At 37.7% G+C, this 21771-nt stretch overlaps 3 protein-coding genes across 4 annotated transcripts; 1 reads left to right on the top strand and 2 right to left on the bottom strand.

Moving 5' to 3' along the window:
* Positions 1–1981: 1981 nt before the first annotated feature.
* On the bottom strand, positions 1982–11655 carry LOC126798859 (nuclear pore complex protein NUP107). Its single transcript, XM_050525933.1, has 25 exons — positions 11584–11655; positions 11221–11490; positions 10685–11034; positions 10528–10597; positions 10317–10432; positions 10174–10205; positions 9933–10058; positions 9576–9734; positions 8817–8909; positions 8568–8735; positions 8268–8366; positions 7388–7623; positions 7236–7293; positions 6547–6635; positions 6135–6266; positions 5758–5880; positions 5339–5437; positions 5050–5238; positions 4508–4676; positions 4231–4387; positions 3878–4080; positions 3559–3700; positions 3086–3246; positions 2862–2978; positions 1982–2236 (listed from the first exon to the last, which is right to left on the bottom strand). Exons 2-25 carry the CDS (start codon positions 11286–11288, stop codon positions 2168–2170), a joined length of 3225 nt encoding a protein of 1074 aa, XP_050381890.1. The 5' UTR covers positions 11289–11490; positions 11584–11655; the 3' UTR covers positions 1982–2167.
* Positions 11656–13530: 1875 nt separating this feature from the next.
* On the top strand, positions 13531–16131 carry LOC126796674 (protein FLUORESCENT IN BLUE LIGHT, chloroplastic). 2 transcript variants are annotated; one of them, XM_050523410.1, is made up of 5 exons: positions 13531–13612; positions 14016–14122; positions 14381–14540; positions 14694–15011; positions 15390–16131. In XM_050523410.1, the coding sequence occupies exons 1-5, from the start codon at positions 13543–13545 to the stop codon at positions 15590–15592; spliced, it is 858 nt and encodes a 285-aa protein (XP_050379367.1). In that variant the 5' UTR covers positions 13531–13542; the 3' UTR covers positions 15593–16131. The 2 variants fall into 2 exon arrangements, with proteins under 2 accessions (XP_050379367.1, XP_050379366.1); XM_050523409.1 differs by lacking the exon at positions 13531–13612 and having other exon boundaries at positions 14016–14130.
* On the bottom strand, positions 16120–20934 carry LOC126796673 (oligouridylate-binding protein 1C). Its single transcript, XM_050523408.1, has 12 exons — positions 20760–20934; positions 20031–20092; positions 19554–19656; positions 19325–19401; positions 19177–19238; positions 19001–19088; positions 18756–18831; positions 18459–18489; positions 17620–17739; positions 17362–17447; positions 16745–16921; positions 16120–16577 (listed from the first exon to the last, which is right to left on the bottom strand). The coding sequence occupies exons 1-12, from the start codon at positions 20856–20858 to the stop codon at positions 16290–16292; spliced, it is 1269 nt and encodes a 422-aa protein (XP_050379365.1). The 5' UTR covers positions 20859–20934; the 3' UTR covers positions 16120–16289.
* Between the last annotated feature and the right edge of the window lie 837 nt (positions 20935–21771).

The following is a 21771-nucleotide window of genomic DNA, read 5'->3' as shown; positions in this document are numbered from 1 at the left end:
ATAATTTAACATATTTTTATTATTTGTGAAATGACCTTCATGGGTGTTAATGATTTTGAACTAGGATTTTGGGTTTAGAGTTTAGGGTTTAGGGTTTAGGGTTTAGGGTTTAGGGTTTAGGGTTTAGGGTTTAGGGTGTAAGATTTTAGAAAGAAACTCAAAATAGTATTTGACAAAATAGCTTAAATATAATTTTTTAATTAAATCTTATATGTCAAATTGTGATTGGAAGGGTAAACCACTAGGCATTGCCACATGGTGTTACGGTAACACTGAAAAATTTCTCTTCAAGGAGAGCACTTGTCACTGATATGGCTTTACTCATAATAGTTCAGATTCAATCTTCCCTCCTCATCCGGATATCTTTTTTGAAAAATTAAAAATTAGCCAATCGAGGGACTACTCTTCTAGTCTTCTTTCTGATATCCCTCTAGGTGATTAATTAATCAAAAACTCTTATTCGAGTGTTCGAGGCATCCTTAAGTCGAGATAAATTTTTTCAAGTGAAAATTTTCAAATATTTCTTCAAAATATCGAAAATACATCGGATATATCATAAATATCGAAAATATTTTATGTTATCAGAGAAATATCGTAGATACAGGAGAAAATAAAATATTTACTCCTAAGATGTATCGTTTTTTTAAGGAATATATCAAAGAATATATCAGAAATATCAGAGATATTTTGAACCTTGATCGAGAGCTAGGCATCCGAAATTAGACAGATAAGACAAATTTGAGCCTACACTCTGTAACCCCTTAACTCTTTCGTTCAGTTCACCAATTTGTTCCCATGATTCCATGAATCAGAAAAGGGCGAAGGCCAACAATTGTCATTTCACTCACCAGTAAAGGAATGAGAAACCAAGAGCTAATTTAGAGATAAGAATTCTTATCTCTTCTGATTTTAACATATTCATATGAGAATCCAAGAGCATTTTCACTAAAAAGATTTGCCAATCTAAATAGTATCATGAATCAATAAAATTAAGGTTTTTTTTAATTATGTATAGAATGATGATCAATCTTTATGTCAACAACTAGATTAGGGGTGGACTTCGGTCCATTCGGTTCGGTCCATTCGGTTCAGTTTTGGACATGAATCAGGAACTGAACTGAATTTGAATTTCGGCTCAGTTCACGGTTTTTAAACATGTAAAATCGAAAACTGAACTAAACGGTTCGGTTCAATTCGGTTTTTTCATTTCTGCAAACAAAAAACTGAATTAAACTAAAATTGACATATTGAATGTTTTGGGGTTTTACCCTCTTTTTTACTTATTTGAAAAAATTATAAATATGAATATATAACTACAATACAACCAAAAAAATGAGGGCTTAAATTTAATATTGTAGGCAACATACCACTCTCAATCCTTTATTTAAACATCTTGAAATTTTATAGAAGCATATATGTATATAAATCTATTTATATGTGTATATATTTATGTGTGTATATATATATGCATATATATTCTTATATATATTTAAAGACATTTATTCTTATATCATATTGAGGCGGATTTAGTAATTACACATCCGCTTATATATATATATATATATATATATATATATATATATATGTGTGTGTGTGTGTGTGTTTGTTTTAGCAAACTTATTTAAAACATACATATGTAGGCCTACATATATATACATAGATGATTATATATAAAAGAAACATATAATTATATATAATATAAAACTTAAAATCACATTAATCAAATCAAATATTCGGTAAAATAAACATAAAACGAAATTGTTTTATAAATAATTCAGTTTTTCGGTTTAGTTTCTTATGTGCTCAAATTAGAAACCAAATCAATTAATTCGGTTCGTTTGTGTTCGGTTCAATATTTTTCGATTTCTGCTCGGTTTTTTCAGCTCAGTTTTCGGTTTTTCAATTCGGAAGTGCCACCCCTAAGCTAGACATCTAGATATGATACATTGATGCACCAAAGTAATCAAAAAGATAGCCAAAGGACAAGTAGGGATCCACCCCAAGAAGTCTAAAAAGAACCTCTAAAAAGTACAAACCGTAAATCTTCATATATAATTTACACCTGTCAGTGTTCCAGAAAACCTATTACAGATAAACAGGCTACCATTTTACAACATGATTATTCAGCCTTGTGCGAGCAATGAATATCGTTCATATTCACCAACAGTCAAGAAAAAAATTCCTCTTGACTCTCCATTTGGCTTATCGAGTATTCCCTCTCAAACAATAAAAATTCCTGCAGGTAAAATAGCTATTTAATAAATCGGCCTGTAAATCAACCGCAACAAAGGGCAAAGAAAACTGCACGGCAGCTCCTGAATAATGGATTAAGCTCAGCTATGCCCTGCCTTTTGGTTATATTGAACCCACGGTAGTGGTTAAATAGATGACCTATGGGGTGGTGGTAAATGTTAAGTACTACCATTGGAGCTGTACATCCCCACAAGATCATGTATTGTCATTTGGTTCTTATCTTTCAAGCGACTAACTTCATTAAACATACAGAACCCTATTTTGACAAAATTATAACCAGCAGAGTTTTAGTGATGAATCTAATCACTTCAGGGAATTGATACCTACTATATTTTTTTAATTCTTTTTTTTTAACACAGTTTCCTCAAAGGCTCTCTATGCCCAGATATTTATCCATGCTGGGGGACCTTTCCTCAAAGGGATATCAAACTTATTTACATTTCAAATTTTGGTGGTAGATATTTCATCTTTTACAATACCAGAGGTCCCCCAGGAGCAACAAGGTGCATTTCTTTGAGTCATTTATGGTATGGCAGAAGGGCATCATGGTTGAAAACTTAGTATGTATCACCTCCCATGTTAACAACTGAAACAAAACTTTGGCATACCTGCAATTGTTGGTGACTAAACAAATGAAGAAACCCAGCTTCACGACAAGCAACTAATTCGATCAACTGATCATGGCTTTCAGGTGCAATGCCCAACTCTATGAGCGAAAGTGAGACCTGCAGATGTGAAATCCATTGCACCATTAGAGGTGTGCATGGTTTTAGGTATTATAGTTCAACATTTTGAAGATACTTCATATAAGAGGCTTCCGTGGAAAAAGTACCTGCATGCATCGAAGAATGACTTCTGGAAGACAGCACCTACGACAAAGGCCCTGCACAATGTAAGTTGCTGGACTCTCTAAAGAACCATCCTTGCTCGAATACCAGGCATCTAATAGCGAAATGTCCATTGTAACTCCAGGTTGAAATCGAAGTAGCTCACCTGCAAAGAAGATTAATCAGTGCAGTCACCTTCATTTGCCAAAATCAGCATCAGAAGACTAACTGTGCTTCCCTCATAATCTTTCCTTCCACATTTTTTTTATTTTAAACATTTCTAATCTTTGGTGAGTAGGTATGAATTTTGATACCACTTTGGTTAGCTCATCAAGAATTCAGTAATGACAAGATTGAGGAAAAAATTCAAAGGCCGATTTCTTTCAATAAATTGGAACTCTAATTAGTGATATTGTTTAGAACAGGAATGTGGCAAGCAAAAGAAAGTATCACTGCAGCCTCAATATTATATAATTACCTTTAAAGCCGGCAGCCATAACGGTACCAAGAATACCACCATCATCGTGTTCCTGTGGACCAAGACCATCACCTGGAATTGCCATGCAGCGAAGCACAACCTCTACACAGCAATTATCCTTTGATGATATGGAGACATTTAACTACAAAAACCAGATCATGTCTGTGAGAAAAAAATAATAATAATAAAAGCAAAAAAAATGTGTGAAAAATTAGAAATGCAAACACCAACATCTCAGATATTGCAACTCTGATACTAATTCTCACTAGCAATAACTCATTCTTGGTAAAGAATATAAGCACAAGTAGGTTTTTTTTACCTCTAATTGCCGGTTTAACACATCTTCCTCACTCACTGAAGTGTAAAGAGCACTCGTCAATGTCGTACACACAGTTGCATCTGGAAACAGACATTCACCAGAAGGCAAGCATAGCATTGCCGTGGCATGCAATTCAAGATATATAGGTTCCGCAGATTCATACATGTTATCTTGACCAGAAGCTAACCAAGGATTTTCTTTTCCTAATGCCAAAACATATTAGTTGTATGTTAAAACTTTAATTGGAAAATAAAAGAATGCACAAAAATTGGACCTATATCAGTAATCAATCCAATAATGTTTCAGAGGATTTTTCTTTTTCACATATAATAGAAATAATAAACCCAACTTACTCAGTAGCAATGACAGAGATGAATTCAAAGTCTCCTTGGCTGCTGAAACAGCCCGTTGCTTTTCGTCCATTGAGAGGTCCGTCGAGGACACCTCTGCATTCTCCAGTTTAATTTTCAGCCAATTCCGATATTTTGCATCACATGAATAATACTCATTCTGTTGAAGACCAAGTATAATTATATAAGCCCATAGATAAATAATAGCAAATATACTAAGAAGTTGGAAAAATGAACAGGGAAGATAGTAAGAAAGTGAAAGGATGACAAACTACTGTACCCAGTCATGGAACTCTTTCAGGTTTAGAGAAACATCCTCCAAGTCATCAGAAGATTCTGACAATTGCTTCAAAGGTTCAGCCAGAAAACTAAGTAATGAATGGGCACCAATCGGCACTGCAGGAACTCTCCACATTGAAACCAGGGAAAACTCCCTGAACAATATATTGCTACATGGAAAATACAGAAAACAGATCTTGAAGTGTCAATATGAAAGCAGTAACTGGTCAGTAGGAGGACCACATGTTTTATCTCACCCACTCTTAGTTCCTACCTCAAGCACAGCCACGGCTCAAATCAAATCCGTGACTGTCCTAAGCAATTAAGCCAGCAATATACCACGTAGAGAATCACATAGCACTACTAAAAATCACCTCCTTTCATTTGCAAAGAGCAAAAAATACAAAACACTGAAAACAGCAGGTGAAAACACCGATAATAGTTCTCACGTGTTTCCGATGGGTATTAGTAAATACAAGAAACCAGCTTAATGTTCCAAACCCTACTGCAGAGATATTTCTAATAAACATAGATACAACTTACCTATGTACTAATGCACGTAGAAGAAGTTTTCTGCTGACATCATCAACATTACTGATGGTGGAGGGGGGTGTAAAACATAGCCACTGGATAGCCATTGCTTTTTGGAGACTCTGCAACCTGTGCTGCTCGGCAACACCCGATACCTTATCATATTGACTAACTTTGGTTTCCCTAGATCTTGACAAAACCCTGTTTAAATAGGTTGTGAAAAGGAGAATAACATTACAAGAAGATCCAAATTGTATTCTTCGAACCACCAAAGTAAAGAAGGCCCAAGAAATCGAAATACCTCTCAACAATTTCTTCAAAACTTCCTTTTGAGTTGTCTAAGGGAGAAAATTGTAAATACTCTATGGCAGAGAGGAAGATCTTATATTTCACATGCAAACTGTCAAGCAACACAGAATAATTATAAAATATATACGAGGTTTTATAAGAGTGCATGCACCATCCATCCACAGAGCAATATAGATTAAAAACAGAGTACTACAGAACCTAAATTAAAACCTACAGTACATTCTGGAATATGCAAAAATCATGGATTTACAGTGCAATAAGTATGCAAATAAGAGATGTTCGGCTGCACACATACAAACTAGTTCAAATGCAAATTAAGTCCGGACTATAATAGTTACTTCCCATTAACAGAAGGCAATATAAAATGCAAATAAGCAATGACCTCATAATCACAATTAAGAGTCAAGTTACCTGCTGTCCAGTCTCAATTCCATCATGTGCACAAAGAGGTCGATGCAACGGTGGCGTGCAAGCTGAGAAGCATATATGCCCACCAGCTCCTCATGTTGATTGGAAAAGAGAAACATAGCATACCTGGAATGGGAGCCACCAACTGTTAATTTTGATTCAGCAGTGTATTTTGCAAACAGTATGCTCTGCTTTGGTTAGACATTTTACACAGTTTAAATTAGGGATCCCATAATCATCTAGTTTACTAATTCATTTCATAGTTTCATACAATTGAATTGAACTTTCCCAAACCTTTTTAAGGCTGAAAATACTTATTGGTTCCACAAGATGTAATCATCCTACAAAGAAACTGGCAACAGTGACTTGAAACTACATACATGTGCACAATGAGATCACCAACATTCATGATTTTCTCTCTGAAAGTATCCTTGAATTCATCATCAAGTAAGTATCTAAGCACAAGGACTAGATGTGCACCGAACCGAATCATATGGGGATCCCCATGAGGCCTGAAAGACAAACACATGCCCATTAATCAAACTATATGAACACTAAATATATGAAGCACACTAAACAACGATTGTGAAATTTGCATGCTGTTTAATATCTAATAAAGTCCTATCCCAAAGGATATATATTGTCAATTGTCGCGAATATAACCCCATTTGCATAGTTTTGTATGTGGCCATACAAAATGTAATGAAATTGCAAGGTCCAGCACTAAGGAAGTCACTCAGATGTCCTTTCAGAATTATATTACAAAGGTATGCAGGCAACTAATAACATTACCTGAAGATGTTCTGATCATCTTCTGAAGGTGCAATCCATGACCATATAAGGTCCAGCAAACGTGGGATATCCCCTAACATTAGAATCATCTGTCAAACAATGTGTTATTACAAGTGTAAAGTCTGTATCCTTCCTTGAGAGAGAGAGAGAGAGAGAGAGAGAGAGAGTCTCCCAAAAACTGTGCAATACATGCAGGAGTGACAGCTTATTTAACATCTCACTCTCAATATTATAAACATATCATTCGTAAGACAACAGAAATAAAATATACCCAACTAACAGAATTTCCTTAAACAAATAAATAACTCCAGGTTCAAGGCAGATAAGTGTTGTGCCATAAGGCCATAATATCTCTTGAACACATTGCTGAAAAACATTTCATTGTTCAGTAAAAATTTAGGAAATTCTTTCTAGCTTTTTAGTTCATCCTGATTTGATCAAGACTTCAGCCTGACAAACACATTCAAAAAGTTTTTTCTTTTTTATATTTTCCTTGATATTGTTTTTCAGCCGTTTGTAAAATTGGTATTAGAAGAATTTCCCTTTTAAGGTGTTTCTACATAAAAGTGTTCTTTTGTCCTAAAAGAGATGTCATCAGGAAAAATCTTTACTAAATCAAAAACACATTAGAAAGAAGCTTTTCCAATCCAAGAAAAAAAAAATTCTAGCAAAAAATAGAGAGATGATACCTCAATTTGTCGTTGCGGCTCCTTGCATCCTCGGGTAACACTTTCATGGACTAATTCCCTAAATCAATAATTTACACTTTCATTACCAGTACACAACACTGCATGATAAACACGTTCAAACTAATGAACTATGTAATAAATAAAAAAAGTACCCTGAATGAAGTTTCTGAATAAGATCTGAAAGTTGCCGTGGTTGCTGGTTTGAAACTTGGAGTGGCCAACTTCCTGATCCACTTGAAGTCGGAACAGCTCCATCACCATGTGCTGGACTTCCATCTATTGCATCAGCAACGCTTTTGATTTGGTCCACTCTTTCTGGTTGTAAATGACCCAATTCATAATCCACTTGAAAATCTAGCCACGACTTTGCTATTGCCCAGCACGCTGACTGCAAACATATTTGCTCAGAATTAGAGACATCTAAACCTGATGGTGGTGATACAAGGTAATCACAAAAACAATCAATGTCAAGAAGAATCAGTATCATCATGATTCCAACACATCTCAACTACTTCTATACAACAAACACATTTATCCTGCAAAAGGGGCTTTGTTTTTGAGGGCAGAACCGCTGCATTACATATTGAACTTTGAAAGTTTGAAACCATTAAACATGGAACAAGATTTTTATCTAACTTTGTTTCTTGCGCAATAAGATAGTTGATCATCTTTGGCTGACTCTTATGCTTGAAAGGGATCTATGGTCTTTTGTGTTTTCTTTGACTTAATCAAAGGGGTCAACCTAAATCTGTGGTTGAAATTCTTGCTGGTAATTAAATAAAATGTATGTGCGGTTATTTCTCCTATAAAGCTACAATGTACTAGAGCAAGACTTACACAGTAGATTTTGGATCTAAATGATGTAATACATTGTAACTTCTCAATTAAAAGTGCTCTGAATAAGAACAATTAGCATTATATGCAGAGCAAAGCTATTGACAATTCCACCCAGAGAATAAATCATTTATAAAGAAATCAGTTAATTCATCATATGAGACTAAAGGAGAACTGAGAGTTGGTGGGAGCAAATACCTCCCAGTCAGTGCAGATTGGAAGCATGCGCCTCAAATTGCTACATTGTGCCGCATAGACTGCTGCTTCATACTTCCCAGCATCTTGCTCAGCTATTTTCTTAATATTCAAGATAAAACGGAAAAATTATATGTTAGATAATTGAAAGGGGGAAAAGACAAAATGTATATGCAAAAATAATTCTAACATCAATGGTGGTCAAAAGTTAGAAAATGCATCTGTTTTCATACTCATAGTTGACGATGTTGTCATTTTATGACCTTGATCTAAGAGACTAAAATCCATTTCATTCAACCATACCTCGGATGCACAATAAGAAGCCCATTTCCAGAGATACCATTGGTGGCCTATGCGACTTTCCAATTCAATGGCTTGCAAGGTTCTGTTCTTTCCATTCCTTACCAGGGCTTCAATTGACGGATATTGGTCAGAACCTCCATATATGCACAAGGTTGCGGCTCTCCATGCCTATCAAAATTTTAGTATCTTTTAGGACAGCATCACTGAGTTTAGATGTAGTACTCTCATATTTTTCAGACCTTCACTTACCTGTCCCTTTGATCGGCAAAGGTCACATGCCTCCTCCAGTCTTCCTGCTCTCAAAAGAGTCCAGACGTCTTCCAGAAGAGATTCATCATGTTTCTGATAGAATAGATTGGTTAATACTAATACTGATTGAAAGGAACATGCGTGTACCAAAATAGACACCTAGTGACTATGTTCTAAACTTCTAATGCTGTACGAGATACAGGAATACTACAATGTCACAAACTCCCATACCTGACATTCAACAATATGAGGAAAAATATCCAATCAATAACTTAAGTTAGAAGTAGGTCTGTGAATCACTGGCTAGCAAAAGGAGTGGTGTTGAAGCTGGGGCCATCTATTAAGTTAATTGACTCTGAATTAAGAACACCTTAGCCACTTTCAATACAAAAATAAGCAAAAGTAGGATACTATGGAGGAGACCAACTACTCGTGCAGCTTAGCACCAGCCAGAGCATGTTATCTATGTTACAACCTAAAGGATCTACTATCTAGGGTACTTTCCATTACTATATTTGCTATTTGCCTTTATTTGTGTTTGATTAAATAAAATTGAGCTAGACCGGCAGTATATTGTTTTATCCAACCTCCGAAAGAGAAGGCAAGCATCACCAAAAAATTCTAATAAAACACTTGGTTTGATTGGAACATGTTTTGTAAAATATACATATATACATATATGTTTGCAGTAAAGGAACTGGACAAAACTATGAAATTTCAGCAAACATGAAAAAATTTGAAAGGAAACCAAAACAATACTTTGTCATCAGGTCGTAGTTGAGCATGTTCACGTGTCGTAGCATCAAAATCCAAGTGATGAACAGTATTTGTACTGGATGCTCCTTTCTTAAGATATCGTTGAGTATGAAACCAAATTCCAGAGCTTGGGAGACAGGCACCAACATGAGACCCTCGTACCTACAAGCATTTGAGAGATTCCAATTCAAAACTGGTTGGTATGTAAGACTCACACATTCATTGAAGGTTAATAAAGGGTTATATTCTCCACATAGACAATAACAAAAAGACCACAAACTTGCCTAATGGATGATAATCTTGACGGATTGTGCAAATTTTAAGATATTCGGCAATAAAATATGAAGCAGTAAGTGCAACCTTTCTTTCCAGATCAAGTGCTTTGGAAGTTAAGCCTTCTAGCCATTGAACAATTCGTAGGCATAATTGTGCTGTAAGATCGTCTGCAACAAACTGGCAAGCCTCCAAATGTGAAGTTGAAGGAAACTGACATGGGTCAATATAATAATATTAGAATAAACTCCTCCATGAGCTTTTTTTGAACTTTACAAGTTCAACAAAAAGAATTGATATATTTAGGTCTTTAGGGAAAATGAATTACCAGGACGAGTTCTTTAGGGATATCTTCAGTCCCTGCACAAAGAAAACTAAACTCTCACACAATAACTCGTAGCACATAGTATGTAACTATGGACATGAAGGACATCATATAGCCTAAGAGTACGGATTAGAGACAGAAATTACCTTTCCCAAAGAGGTACCACAAGAGGGACCAAGAAGCAGCCTCATCAAGCAGGAGCTGAGCCTTCTGCCTCATCAACTTATCTTCTACAACCCGATGCCGTATATTGGAACCATACCTAGAGAATAGCCGAACATCACATTTATACACAAACAAATGCACATTCGCAACACTAATAGATACATTGCAACTACTGTCGAAACGAGGACATACATAATCGACTCCGAAACATCTCTGCAAGACTCCTCTAGTTTAAGTATCAGGTCCGGAAAAGGCATCACCCCTGAAACCAAAAATGTACCACCAAACTCCAGTCATACAACACAACTAAAAATCGCAGTGCCGTCAAGTACAATCTAGCTGAGTAAACCTTGAAGAGCAGAGTCGAGCAGCGACGCGAACAGGGCGAAAGTGGTGTCTCCATCGTCAGCCAGGGCGTCCTCCTCGTGCTTGAAGAGCTTCAACGAGGAGCGGCCGGCCTCCTCGGCAGTGTCATCCACCTCAGTGACATCAAAGGAGGACCGCCTTTTCCCCACGGAGCAAATCTTTGCTGCAGCAGGAGTAGAAGTGGTGCTGTCTGCTTCTTGTTTGATATGTTCAAGAAGAAGTGCAGTGTTGGTGGGGCTGTGGAGGTTGTTCAGGCTATCATAGAGTAGCCTGGAGGGGGAAGAAGCCGAGTCGTCTCGGTAGGGCGAAATGCTCGAGCTCGGGTGCCTTTTCCTGGTTTCAAAATCACAAATTAGGTCTAGCAGGTTCGATTGGTACACAGATTTGATATGGCATTGCACAGTCATAATCATTAAGAATTGAAATCGAGTTTCACTGATTATAGTAAATTTGAGTTTTGATTTTGAATTATTGAGATTTGAGATTATAGAGAGAGAGAGAGAGAGAGAGAGGACGAACCCGTAGCGGCGGAATTGCTCGCGGGTGGAGAGGTTTTCGGGGTCGAAGTAGCTGGGGGAGGCGTCCATGTCGAAGTCCGTCGCCGGTGGAAACCCTAGCGGAGGGCGGGAAGAGGAGGAGGAGGAGGAGCGACGAGTGTTGAGGGTTACAATTTGAAGGCTTCGTTTGGGTTTTACAGAGAGTAAGACTGGGTTTTGCTCCAGGGGTTTGGACTAGCTGGACGACATGTCGTCTGGAGTTCTCTTTGTTGAGTTGTTCACCCCTCTTTTCCTGGTTGGGTCAAATGGTAAAAACAAAAACAAATGGAAAAAGGGAGAAGTATCTTATTGCAATCATTATATATTATGTGCAGAAGTATCTTACGGATGATGATGATATTCCACCTTTCATCTGCTGCTGAGAAAGAAGCGAACCCTGAACCAGATACTATTAAGAGGCGCCTTGTTGAACAGATCTAATATCTGCATATATTGATTGTTGTTGGTGAATTCATATTCACAAATTATACATGTAAAATTAACCTAGACAAGAAGACATAGACATAGAGAGGGTAGTAGTGTAGTGCATGTTGTCCTTATATCTCACATTTATCACTTCTGTGTGTAATTCATCAAGACATAAGTAAGGCCTACATTCCTTGCTGCAGTTTTACAAAAGCACATTGGGGCATTCCATCATTCACTTATACTTTTTGTTTCTTCTAATACGCAAGTGCCTAACATTGCCATTTCATAAAAAAAAAATTTGTACTGTCCTGGTTAGAGAGAAATATGGGTACTGAAACGCAGAGAAGTGGTCTGCAACCACAAAATTGCTCGTCTAAAATTCCATTAGCTGACTCTATATTTGGTAAAGATACCAATGTTGATAATTCTCACCAAAACGCCAAAATTTATTTGAAAATGTGGATTTTTTTGTGTAAAAAGAGGCACAAAAAGACATGAACTATCAATGCAGCTGGGTTAGCTATAAAGCTCCTCATAGTCTCATACAATCATCAGTGTGGAAATGAACCTATTCTTATTTTTCTTGTGCGGTACTATCTTGATTAACATCAAGGTTCTTCTAATACTTACAGTCAAAGCATGAGTTTGCTTATGGACTTGAGTTTATCTTTGTAGATCTTCTCATAATGATCCCAAACTGAGATTTTTAAGGCAAAAAAAAAATTTAAGCTCACCCCACCTATAAATCCTGGATCCGCCACTGGATGTACAGTACCACAAATTGATGCAAAACTTGAATAAACCAATGATATCAATAAATTTCTCCTTCTTCTAAGTCCTCAATGATTTCTCATTTCTCCAACTCTTCATTGATCTCCCCTTCCTCCAATTTAGCCCTTTGCAAATCAACTCCGCAATCTTCCTTGATGAAGAGACCTATCTTCTCCAACGGCGGTCGGTATTGCCCTCCCCACACACCCCCAATGACCCCATGACCAGGCGTGATCACACCGACGCAAAATGCCAATGTCCTTCAATGTGCAGCAGTAAGGTTTCTCACATACAGCAGCGGCAGCCTCCATCTTTTCACGAACCAGCCTCTCTCTTCTCCTTTGTTGTTCTCTACGGACTTGTTCTACTCGTTGTCTTTCCTTTTCAATTGCCTCTTGTTCTTTCTTGCACTCAAGACCAGCCAATCTTTGTGCTACTTGTTTCTTTTTGGACGCTAGATCAGCCAACTTCTGTGCCTCTCTCAACTGCGCTTCAAACTTCTTGTTTTCTTCAACTTGTCTCTTCTCCGCTGACTCCTTTTGGACTTTGAACGCGTCGCTTGCAGTCTCCTCAATTTTCTTCTGAGCTCTCAAAATTGTATCGGCATAGCAGATCTTTAGCAAAGCACTGCGGTGTGATTTTGGCGACAAGGGACGAATAGAAGACGACAACCTTCATCTTCTTGTTCGCCACTTTCTAATCGACAACTGAAAGTGAACACTTCTTGTTCACTTTAGGGTTTTCAGGGAGCACAGAAGAAGAAGTAGCAGAACTTCTTTCTTGATTGGGAACTTGGGGGCGTACGAACTTGGAGAATTTCATCTTGTTCATCATCTGAGTTTAGAAATTTGTGGATGACCAGAACTTGGTGTAGGTAAGAGGAAACATTTCTTGTTCCTTCTCCTCTCCTCACTCGGATTTATAATCCTCAGAGGAAACGCGTCAAAATTACGATTTATCATTTTCTTCGTTTTATTGAATTTTTTTTACTTTCTTCACACGTCAAAATGGCAAAACTGTAATTTTATCTTAGAGTGTGGTCACTTTACGCGATCAAACATTCTCTTTATATCGAAAAACCCACAGTTTATCCAAACCAGCAGCAATGGCAGTGGTCGGTCGTTTCTCTTGCTTCTTCACTCACCCCAACTCCTCCCGCCGATCTCGGCGCTCCGGTAAGTTCCCCAGCAAGTCCAACCTTTCCGGTAACTTCTGTAGCACCCCCCCCCAACTGCTTACTCTTTTGAATGTCTACTACCAATCTTTACTTTCCCACAGTTTGGTTTCATGTTTGTTCAATGAGCTCAGAATCATCACATTTCAGTAAAAGGGTCTCTACCAATTCAAATGTAGCTTGTTCAGAAATCGAAAAGTTTCCTCCTTTTATAGTTTTGACAATGTGAAAATGTCATACTGTTATCATTATTATTGGATAACTGTTAACATTATCAGATAGAATGTGTTTTCTATAATGCCAAGTAACTTGAAGGGTTGGAATTAGAGGTGATCACTTGAACAATGTTTGTTCTTTATTTGGATTGTACCTGTATATTGAGATGAAGTGTTTTTCATTGATAGAACCATGGAAGTCGACGTTTCTTCCATTTAGAGTCGAAAAGGTTGTGGCAGCATTTGGAAACAATCAGAATGAGCTGTTGGAGAGGCTGCCGGCTGAAAAATGTCAGGTATGATGGTGAGTTCATCCTTTATCAGCTTCTATCTATATCCTTGGGAGGTTGGGGTGATCTAATTTTGCCAATATGCTGATTCCCGGGTTTATAACACGTGTTGGAGGCATTGTATACTTGTACACATTCCTAACCTCCAGGGGATAAATGGCAATCAGACTGGTAGATGTCGCGAATATTGTCATGATGAGATGTTTTCAGTTTGTCTAGTTTTACTAAGATGCATGTGCTTATTTTTGGTGATTACTTTTGCAGGTAGATAAATTAAGATTCCCAGGAATGGAGCTTCTGCTTGGTAATGCCTTAATTTTCGCAACACCTTTGAAAGCTTTGGCTGAAACATGTGAGGCTGATGACTCCTTTTTTAACATGCCTCTGCTGCTATCTGTTGCCCTTATAGGGGCTGCCGTTGGTGGTAAGATATTACTTGCTTTATGATCAGAATTGTTAATGTTCCACATAGAGTATAATAGTTAACATGTATCAAGTAATTTTACATTTTTTTGGAAGGATGTCTTTATTGAAAAGTATTCATTATATCGTTGATAGCTTAGTGTTTGTATCATAGGGCTGGTTGCTCGGCAGAGGAAAGGGGAATTACAGCGAGTGAATGAACAGTTACGACAGATTAATACTGCTCTGAGAAGACAAGCTAAGATTGAATCATATGCTCCCACTTTGAGTTATGCTCCCAGTGGAAGAATACCAGAGAGTGAGGTTATAGTTGATCCAAGGAAGCATGAGTTGATTTCTCGATTGAAGGCTGGGAAAAACTTTTTGAGAAATCAAGAACCACAGAACGCATCTATTGAGTTTAAGGCAGCTCTGGAGATGGCTCAAACTTTAAAGGACTCGATTGAGGAGAAGAAAGCTGCAAGGGGTCTAGGTCTGTTTTCATTCCTTTTTTTCATTACTCCTCTCTCATTTACTAATATAATACTCAGAGTAGCCTAGACACATTGGAGTTTCATTAGTTAAGCCCTGTCATTGTATGATGTGCAAATAGAACTTAAGGAGAGATCCCAAACTCATTCATTGACAAGTAAGGAAACAGTTGCAAGGTTCCTAGGTAAAAAAAAAGCCAATGCAACTGTTCGGAGCAACAAATGAAAACATAAATTATGTTATAACATTTACTTGGCTATATTTGTAACAGACTACTAACTGCATTAGTTGGTCTTATATCTTAGATTCAACTGGGACTGCTGCGGTATATATATAATTTTTTGTGTTTTCTTCAAGTAATTTGATTTGCATCTCTCAGGAGCCTCACTACAAAGACAGGGCCAGTATCGAGATGCCATCAAGTACCATTCTATGGTTTTGGCCATCTCTGAGCGAGAAGGTGAAGACTCGGGAAACACAGAAGCTTATGGAGCGATTGCTGATTGTTATACGGAACTTGGAGATCTTGAGAGCGCAGGAAAGTACTATGACAATTATATAGCAAGGTTGGAGCAAGACTGAACCAGCTTTAAGAACAGAAGTTTGTCACATGAATTTACTGGAGTTGGTATGGATTATCATGAGAAAGGTGCGGATGACTTTTCACCTGGAAATGCCTGCGGATCAATTTGTTGTTGGTTTACTGTTAGTAGTTCTTTCTTGTAGGATGCCTCTTACCCGTCTCGTGTTCCCATCAAGGTCAACCATGTTAGTTTCACTTTGATATCTAGAGTCAGTTTTGATGGATGAAATCATTTGTTAGATATTGTATCTTAAATTTGTGACTGTTAAGGAAAGCTATTATTCACTTCATACAAGCCCACAGGTAGAAATGCCAAGATACTAATAATCCACCCGTGTTGAGAAAATTGCACAAAATGTTGGTAATATGCACAACTCCTAACCAAAACTCTTCATCTATTTGCTTAGCCAACCATACCAAAGTGGGTTTTACATGCTTCACCGTGGTTAAAGAAAAAAGGCCAACAATCTTGATAACAATAAACTCTCATCATTAAAAAAAAAAAAAAAGGGAGGAAGACGGGAGATCATACATGTTACATATCCATACACAGATAGCAAGCATATAAGACAGGGTAACCTCTCCACATAAGGGAGGGATAAACAATAAATAGCTTCCTAAGGGGTTTATATCTCTCGGATAACGCCTGCATAGTGCAGGAATATATGTAGGCTGTCGCATTTATCTTGTACATTATTACTGGTAGTACATGAGCTGCTGGGCAGCAGCAACACTCTGGAATCCACCATCATATATAGCCTGGCTTGCTCCAGCGGTGCCCATTCCCATAGCCCCGTGCTTAAGAGGAATCTGTCCCTGAGGGTGCATGAGGGCATGGACACCACCCATCTTGCTCATTGCTAGTTGCCGCTCATAGGTCAACAGGTCAGTTGCAGAGAGGCCTGGTAAAGGCACCGCTGCAGCTGGGGGAGGGAGTGGATTTGAGACTGTTCCTGCTGGAGTAGGCTTGCTGCCCCAAGAGCACTGCAACCACAACAAACAACTCAGCTGTTGATACATAGAAATGAAAACTATGAAAACAAAATTCAGTGACATGAATATAGTCCAACAAGTAAATGCAAAACACCAACCCACAATGTGTGCCAGCAATCTTGAGAGTTGCAATATACAAATTATAGCATAAAACCCACCTTTATCTGTCTTCCACAAAGATTCGACTGAGTATTTCCCATCTGTATAGCCAGAGCTGCCTCACCATGAGTATTAAACCTGACAAATCCAAATCCCTTATCGCGCTGAAGCCGAACCTCTTCAATGACTCCAACACCAAGAGCGTAGAAGTGACGATGAAGATCAAGCTGAGTGACCTGTAACAAAACAAAAGGAACAGGTTTCAAACCACTGATGGCACTAGAGTTCCTAATGCAAGTACTGTTCTTCAATTTGTTCTCTGCATCTTTAACCTCCCCACATAGATTGATAATCACCAATACTGAAAGTTGAAACTCAACCTCAGTTCTGCCACTACAACCACTGATGGCACTAGAATTTCTAATGCAAGTACTGTTCTTCAATTTGTTCTCTGCATCTTTAACCTCCCCACATAGATTAATAAGCACCAATACTTAAAGTTGAAACTCAACCTCAGTTCTGCCACTACTTCCTTGGGGTAGTTGAAATTAATATGTGACGAATAGAGACGGACATTCATGAATATTATATATATATATATATATATATATAGAGAGAGAGAGAGAGAGAGAGAGAGAGAGGACGGAGATAACTAGTAAATAAGAAATTGTCTTGCCTCTGGAGCAAGATTGCCAACATAGACTGTGGTATATTGGGCGTTGTTCTCGGGAGCCTCATTGTTTGTTGGCTCTTTTCCGTCTTCTGCAGAATCAAAAGAGAATATGAGTTTCTCAAAGACAGCATAGAAAAATCTCAATCTCTCACACAAACAATAAAAGAAAAGGAAAATTTAATTCATGCCAATGCCAGTCAAGTGAATATCACTTTTTTTGGGAAGTAGTTTCTTTCATATCAAGCATGAACCTGGACTCACCTGAGGAACCATTTGTTAGTTCCACCACACTCTTGGCATCTGAACTCTGCTTATCCTCATTGGTACCAGCACCTTTTGTTGCCCAGTTGCAGCGTATCTGTCTACTGGCAAGCCACTTACCTGCACATTTCACCATAGAGTTCAGACTATGGTGAGAAATATGGAACATGAAATTGCGGGCCCTATAAGTAAACTAGGAAGCTACAAGGGCTTGTAACTATGAGTCATTCGGATAGGCAGCTACAGCACATGGCTAGTGCAGCTGCCTATTAGGTGCGCTCTGTGTAACATAAAGTGATGCCACCAAATTGTTGGCCCACACCAGTGCGTAGCAGCCCTATGTGAAACTTTTTCCACGCTTCTATACTTTTTAAAAATCTACTCTATAGCTGCCAGTTGAAGAAACTGGCACTTATGACTTACAAAGTTAAAGTTAAAGTTAAGGGCCAGAGAATAAACTAAAAGGCTGCAGTACTTATAGTATCTCGGAACTGAATAAATGAATTAGTATAAGAACCTTGCTCCAATAACAGTTCATATAAAAGCCATGAGTGAAAAATTAATCAGTGAACATATATAGAGGCTCTAACTCGATTGCTAACATCTTACATATTATAGGAAAAGAAACACCTCAAACAAGTAAACCAATTGAAAGAAAAAAAAGCTGGCTCGGCATGTAAAAGTTGTCAAGGCAGGTATCCAAAATGGACCAGTGACCATATCCATTTTTTCCCTCCCTCCAGTTTAATCAAGTTGTAGCACCCATCAGTCCCTTGCATTCTTGGTTTCAATATACATACAGACGAATTTAAAACGAAAAACTATATCATTGTTCTTACCATTTAAGTCATTTATTGCACTTTGAGCATCCTGAAAGAAAATTAAATATGATGAGAATTTTCTTACGTATGAAGAACAATTATGAAGCACTGGATAGGTTGAGGCTAATGCTTTAAAAGTGACTAAAAGAAATTTGATCTCACTATGTCAAAGCCTAATAATATTTCTTTAGGGTTTCGAAAATTAAACTCACAATGAATTTCAACAGAAACAAAAGAAAACAGATTCAAAATTCCAGATATTTGCAAAAGACACCAAATCTTTGATCTATTCATTTCTGCTCAAGAAGATGCTACCTGTTGGTTCCGGAATGAGACAAACCCAAAGCCTCTAGAGCGCCCAGTCTTCTGATCCCACATGACTCTTGCATCTCTAAGACGAACAGAAATCAAATTAGGCCAACCCAACAACAAAAAGAAAATATAATAAGCTTAATCTGTAATAAAGATTCTAGAGCTTCATCACATGTATTGTTTGACAAAAGAACCAAAAAAAAAAACAGAGATATTTGAGAGACCAATTCATGAGAAGAGACACTTACGAACAACTAGAATAAACAGAAAAGCATGCAAATAATGTGGCATCAGTAACCTCAGGACTGAGATCACCTACGAAAATGTTGAAGTGACCTGCAAAGAGAAAAGACAGGATCATCTTATACATGCTGGAAAATCACCCATATGAGTTCCAGAAGGAGGAAAAATGAAGAGAACAAACCAGATGTATCTTCCCTCTGACCACTGGCATATGCCCAATTCACTTTGATAGGCTGTCCAAACCTGCAAACCAGAACACAAGGTGTAAGATAAAACAAAGAGATATGTACAGAACAATCAGATGGAACATATATGAGATATGTACTTACAGTTGTCTTCCATTGAGAGACAATATAGCAAGACCAGCACATCTGCGATCAAAATAGTGGACAAACCCATAGGATGACTGCAAAAGCCAGGAACGGCAATATGATCATAAGTTGGTAAAATCACGTATGCAGATAGTAACTTAGTGAGTCCCAGAAGTGTTCAATAGCAGACTTGTTTTTTGGATTAACCAGAAGGGTTTGGAGGGGATGCAGATGAGTCCTAGCTTACCTTATCCTTTCTTATAAGTTTACAGCTTTCAACAGCACCTGTACTTGCAAAGACCTCTTGAAGAAGTGGTTCTGTCACCTGGGTATGGATATTACCGACATACCTGAAGTTCTCAAAAATAAAGAAAATGCAAGTATTAAGAACAGGAACAGAAATGAAAATTACTCTAAAAGGGGCACTATGAACTCTCAACCGGGAAAGACAAAAAAACAATTCATAAAGTCAACAGTGTCTAATAATCTTTTGACATGAAGGGTTAGTAAAACTGGAATTAGTGACTATAATATCAGGAAATCAGTCTCTATTTCCAGAACGTGGCAAATAGAAGTGAAAACTTAAAAGAAATGAAAGAGAAAAAAAACTAATTCTATATAGATCTATGGGTAAGGAAACTAAGGAGTACAATGACACTCAATTAAGCATGGAGGTGGAGCGTAAAAGGAAAATAAAATAAAATTTGTCTAGACAAACACTCACACACTGCGGCAAGTACTTGGATCAAAACCAGGAGGCAGATTTCCACTTGGGATTGGCTCTATCTGCAAAAGTGAAAATGTAAAAGGAAAAGAAAAGAAACCTATAAGTAAAAGCAAAATAAAAGAAGCCTAAATGATAGCAAATCAAACTTCTACTTCTTTATCAACTAAACAAGGTATCCCAACCTAAACATATAATCAGTTTTGATAGATACTTGTACAGATACCTACGAATTAAAATACTAGCGCTTCAACAACAAAATACTAGCATTACCTACAAATTAGAATACTAGTGCTTCAACAAGGGGGAAATTTTCTGGGGAAGAAGTAAACTTTACCTAAAGAGGGCAACTTCAGAGCACGTTATTCAATTTCTTAACTACATCATAAACATCACACGCAGCCGCAAATGGCTATGGAGTCTCAAATTCCGAGAAAACAAATCACAATGCTAAAGTATTCAACTTCCCAAACACTCAACCACGAAATCCCCAAACACCGAGCTCAATTCAGCTCAAAATACACATCACAAACAACCAAAATTCAAACAAAAATTCAGAATCAAATCACAATTTTGATTCCGAAACCGACACTCTAACCCTAGCTCCCCACAACCCCACCCAGCACAGAAACACAATCGAAGCTGGCAGGGTCAATCGGACCCGACTGGAAATCCAAAATTAAGATTCAAAAGCGAAGAAGTAGAAGAGGAATCGGAGGTGGGGGTAACCTGAGGCGGAGCAAGGAGGCCGGGGTGGTAGAGAGAATGCTGCTGAAGGAGAGCCTGCTGCATCAGAGCTTGCTGCTGCTTCAGCCTCTGGTGCTGCATTTCCTCGCCGTTTTTTTGTTTTGCCGATTAATCGGAAAGGGTTAGGGTTCGAGCGAGCGAAAGGGGCTCAACAAAAACCAGAGGGAGCGAGAGAGAAGAGAGGGAGATCATTAATGGCTATTCGGGGATTTTATTTATTATGTTTTATCGGATGGGATAAAAATGATAAAGCCACCGTGCGGGTGAGTTTGGGTTTCGGTAAGGACCAATGATGAGGTGAAAAATGGGGATCTCCTGGTCGTGCCATCTGGATACTTAATTTAATCAGGCAGATCTCAACTCTATTCCATCATAATTAAGTTGTGGTTTTGGTTTTATCCAAGAAAAAAAAGTAGTGATTTTGGTTGGCCTTTCCCAACTCCAAGGAAGCTTGTGGAATAAGTAGGATGATGACTGTCATCAAAAATTTTCACTATTGTGTTGTGTAATTTTGTAGTTAATATGAGAAAATGAGTGATTCGTTTAGAGAACATGGACACGTCAAGAGAGTTACTCATGTATGCTTCTTCTTTTTTTCATATTCACTTTTTCACCATTTTCAATCGTTCTAAACACTTGTTTTATATTTTCATTTTACTTTATAAAGATTATTATTAACTTTTTTTATTTTAGATAAATAACGGTTACTCCATATATTAATAATGTAAGGAAATCAACTTGAACATCAAACGACCTCAAGGACCACGGAAAAAAATGAATCACACAAAATTCCTTAAAAACTAAACCCTAACCATAGGAAAATTTGTAATTGAATAACCATAAAGGCAAAATAAGTACCGGAACAGGAAACATGACATGTTAGATAAGTACCTCCAACTCTCCAAGTTCATTCTATGCCGAGGGTGCCTCCCCATAAAGCCCATAGTCAACTGAAAATAGGTGGACACAAACCTTGAAACGAGACCAAAATGCC

The sequence above is a fragment of the Argentina anserina genome, chromosome 6 (genome assembly GCF_933775445.1).
Source record: "Argentina anserina chromosome 6, drPotAnse1.1, whole genome shotgun sequence".
In the NCBI taxonomy this organism is placed as follows: Eukaryota; Viridiplantae; Streptophyta; class Magnoliopsida; order Rosales; family Rosaceae; genus Argentina; species Argentina anserina.
This window is presented reverse-complemented; position numbering and strand designations above follow the sequence as displayed.